Here is a 4605-nt window from a genome sequence, read left to right as displayed (position 1 = left end):
CTCGACTTGCACGTCGGAGGTCCCGGGTTCGATTCTCGGTGGGGTCGAAGTTTTTTCGGCTCTGTGCTTGGAGTTCGGGGTACAGTCAGCCTCGTGGGGACAATTGAGTAGCTACTCTATCAAGTAGCGACCAGTGGGGCATTACAAGTCAAAGAACCAGAAATCATTCATGATTGATTTGAAGTAAAATAAATAAATAATAATATTATAATACCCTACCTGATACAGCTCTTTTACCGCGCTGGTTTCATAGTAGTGGAGAAGCGACTTTTCCCCGCCCGCGAGGACGAACGTTTTCCCGCCCGATTTCGACTCTGTCTCATCGCTCAAATGAAACACAGCACACGTTTCAAGACTCTCGTAAGCCGGGTAACTCCTGAGCTGTTTCCTGGACGACAGGTCCCAAGTGAAGAGCACTTTGTCTCGGCCACAGCTGAAATGGAACGAAGAGGCCAATGGTTAAGTAAGTAGTTAATTCAAATTTAGCCCATCACAAGCACAATAAACATACTTGGACTTTAGCGTGTCTAAAACATTAGCGTGATAGCTAAAGTTTGTGTCAACTGAGGAGGAATCAGCCAATAAATCTCCAATTTAGAGAGGGCAATGGTTAAGAAGATAATTCAAATTCAATCAATAAATGACACTTCTTTAGAAGAAAAAGGATATTTCAGTCCCATACTGGCACTCTAAATAAATTACATATTTTAAATAGTAATAGCGATGGAATTCAGCTGATACAAATTTCTTGACCCCGCCGGGAATCGAACCCGGGTCTCCCGCGTGCAAGGCGAGCGCAGCGACCACTACGCCATGGGAGCTGACCAAATCATTAAATAGGTAATCAAATAAATACAACTTACCCAGCAAAGCAATATCCAATATCTCGTCGACTGGTCTTACAACAACCATCAAAACAACCAATCAAACTATGGTCCAAGCTTTAGAAATAATGGTCCAAACTTTAGACATCAAGGTTCGAACTTTGGTAACAATAGATATAATCCAGGATTTCAAAACAACAGATTTTCACATCATAGTAATATGAATAGAAACTATAATAGAAATGTTTCCAATAACAATTCAAATCATGGAAACTACAACAACTATAACACTTCTTACAATAATAGAAATATGAATCCATCCAGCAATAATTTCAACAATAGATACACCCAACACAATTATGATTCCAGGAATGATTATAAGCCTCAAAGTAACAGCAATTACTTTAGCCAAAATCAACATTACAATCAGAATAAAACCTCTATTCAAACATGTTTACCTAGTAAAGACTTTGGAGATAGGAATGATGATTTTAATTATCATGAACAAAAAGTTAAATCTGAGCTTCATAGTAGAGACAAAATCAACATTACAATCAGAATAAAACCTCTATTCAAACATGTTTACCTAGTAAAGACTTTGGAGATAGGAATGATAATTTTAATTATCATGAACAAAAAGTTAAATCTGAGCTTCATAGTAGAGATGGAAATTTAGATACCAAAAAAATCAAGGCTGAAATGGAAACAAATTTTGACAGTGACAGTATTAAGAAGGAGAAGGAAACTGATCATAGAGATGAAATGGAAACAAATTTTGACAGTGACAGTATTAAGAAGGAGAAGGAAACTGATCAGGATTCTCTGAGGGTTGATCAAGAGGTGAATGTCTCAAAGCCATCTGTGAAATCCAACACAGTTAAATCTGATAAAATTAAACAAGTGAAATCTGAACCAATTGAAATTGAAGAAGTCCAAACAGAAAATTCTTCTGGAGATACAAAATGTTCTCAAAAACTGATCAGGATTCTCTGAGGGTTGATCAAGAGATAAATGTCTCAAAGCCATCTGTGAAATCCAACACAGTTAAATCTGATAAAATTAAACAAGTGAAATCTGAACCAATTAAAATTGAAGACGTCCAAACAGAAAATTCTTCTGGAGATACAAAATGTTCTCGTCCAATAAGAGCATCAAAAAGAGCAAAACCAAATGCCAAACCAATCATAGATTCAGAAGACTCGGAAGAAGAGGAAGTTGATATCAAACCAATAAAAAGAACCAGAAGACAGAAAGTAGAATCTTCTGATGATGAGTATGTACCTGAAGAACCTATTGTCAATACCACAAAAGCAAAATCAGCTAGAACTCAAAAGACAACTAGTGCTAAAGTTAAATCAGAGGATATTGATTCTGGCATTAAGGAAAAGCCAGCAAGGAAACCAAGAGTTACCAAAAAAGTGAAGTTAGAGGAGAATATTAACACTAACATTACCAAAAATGTTACCAAATCCACCAAAGCTACTGCTAGGAGAAGCACAAAGAAGGCTGAGCCTAAACAACCGAGAAAATCTGTGAAGACTGAAATAGATTCTGAGATGTGTGGAGAAGATGTGAATTCAGACTGTGAAAAAGAAACAACTGCCAAGAAAAGAGTAGGAACTAAACGAAAACTGAAAGCACCTGCAGATACAGTTGAAAATGAAGAGAGTGAGACTGTTAACAAAAAACCGAGAAAAGTAGTCCAACAAAAGAAACAACTGCCAAGAAAAGAGTAGGAACTAAACGAAAACTGAAAGCACCTGCAGATACAGTTGAAAATGAAGAGAGTGAGACTTGTAACAAAAAACCGAGAAAAGTAGTCCAAACAAACGAAACCTACTGGAGTGATGAGAGTCTGCTAGCTGAAATGTGTTCCTGTGATGTGTTCATAGCTTGGAATTTTATCAAACTGATCAAAAGTGACAATACGATCCCCTTCATCGCACGATATAGGAAAGAAATGGTCATGAACTACGAAGCGGAAAAATTGCGAGAAATGAAACAAGCGTACGAAAATATCTTGGAAATCCACCACAAAGCTGAAACCATTCTGAGCAAAATTGAAAAGCTCAAGAAACTCACGCCCGAGTTGAGAAAATCAATCGCTTGTTGTAAATCTCTTGAAGAGCTGGATCTCATTTATTCTCCTTACAAAGTCGGTTCCAAGGGGACAAAAGCAGAGAAAGCGAAGAAGTTGGGTTTGGAAACACCTGCATTGGAATTACTGAATCAATCGCTTGTTGTAAATCTCTTGAAGAGCTGGATCTCATTTATTCTCCTTACAAAGTCGGTTCCAAGGGGACAAAAGCAGAGAAAGCAAAGAAGTTGGGTTTGGAAACACCTGCATTGGAATTACTGAACGGAGAATTCCGAGGTGATTTGAGGGATTACGTCAAAGCAGGTAACACAGAACTTAACACTGTTGAAAAAGTACAAGATGGTATTCAACATATTGTAGCAGATATTCTTGCCAAGGATACAAGCGTTTTGGAAACGCTACAAGAACTTGTCAAGAAAACTAGAATCTTATTGGAAAGTACCAAAACTAAGCAAAGCAGGTAACACAGAACTTAACACTGTTGAAAAAGTACAAGATGGTATTCAACATATTGTGGCAGATATTCTTGCCAAGGATACAGGCGTTTTGGAAACGCTACAAGAACTTGTCAAGAAAACTAGAATCTTATTGGAAAGTACCAAAACTAAACAAGCGGAAACCATTGACAACTTTGACAAGTACGAGACATACTTCTCCTACTCTTGCGACATCAAGTTTGTCAAACCCCATGCTGTACTTGCTATCAATCGCGGGGAATCCAACAAAGTCCTTTCTGTCAATGTCAAACTGAATGAATGGCTCCAGAACAAACTGTTTGAGTTTTGCAAACGGAAATGGCTCTCACAAGGTTCCTATTCACCAAACCGAGCTCGACTGTTTGAACTTAGCTTCCAGGATTCTTTCAAACGTCTTATCAAACCTTTCATTGTGCGATCTATTCGCACCCAGCTTAACCAAACCGCTGAGATCGCCTCCATTCAAGTATTTCAGGTATTGGGGAGAAACGGTTCGAGCAATGTGCAGGTTTCGTTCGTATTTCGTGCACCGAACAGAATAAGGGGAAGCAATACAATCCTCTTGATTCTACCTGGATACATCCTGAGGCATACGAGACTGCCCACAAGTAAGTTGATACCAAAGACCAATAAACAAAAAACCTCTCTTGGCCCGAAAAACCTGACTTGGCCGGAAAGCTGAGTGACCTTTTTCTAGTTAAAAAAAAGCTTAAAAAGTTCGCGCTTCTCTGGACTGTAGCTTTCGGTCGAAGTTGCCCAAGTTGAGATTTTCATGATGACTGGTCTTACAACAACCATCAAAACAACCAATCAAACTATGGTCCAAGCTTTAGAAATAATGGTCCAAACTTTAGACATCAAGGTTCAAACTTTGGTAACAATAGACATAATCCAGGATTTCAAAACAACAGATTTTCACATCATAGTAATATGAATAGAAACTATAATAGAAATGTTTCCAATTACAATTCAAATCATGGAAACTACAACAACTATAACAGTTCTTACAACAATAGAAATATGAATCCATCCAGCAATAATTTCAACAATAGATACACCCAACACAATTATGATTCCAGGAATGATTTTAAGCCTCAAAGTAACAGCAATCACTTTAGCCAAAATCAAAATTACAATCAGAATAAAACCTCTATTCAAACATGTTTACCTAGTAAAGACTTTGGAGATAGGAATGATAATTTTAATT

The 4605-nt window shown here is 37.6% G+C and overlaps 1 protein-coding gene across 1 annotated transcript; it reads left to right on the top strand.

Annotated features, from left to right (window-relative positions):
- Positions 1-1044: 1044 nt before the first annotated feature.
- Positions 1045-4006, top strand: LOC103508002 (S1 RNA-binding domain-containing protein 1-like; the record flags this gene model as incomplete). Its single annotated transcript, XM_008472529.2, has 6 exons — positions 1045-1213; positions 1465-1664; positions 1808-2492; positions 2591-2935; positions 2992-3225; positions 3383-4006. Coding segments are annotated over exons 1-6 (2257 nt in total), but the record flags the coding sequence as incomplete, so codon positions are not given.
- Between the last annotated feature and the right edge of the window lie 599 nt (positions 4007-4605).

The sequence above is a fragment of the Diaphorina citri genome, unplaced genomic scaffold (genome assembly GCF_000475195.1).
Source record: "Diaphorina citri unplaced genomic scaffold, Diaci psyllid genome assembly version 1.1 scaffold359, whole genome shotgun sequence".
NCBI classification, from domain to species: Eukaryota; Metazoa; Arthropoda; class Insecta; order Hemiptera; family Psyllidae; genus Diaphorina; species Diaphorina citri.
The sequence above is the reverse complement of the archived record's forward strand: the minus strand, read 5'-3'. Positions and strand labels throughout refer to the sequence as shown.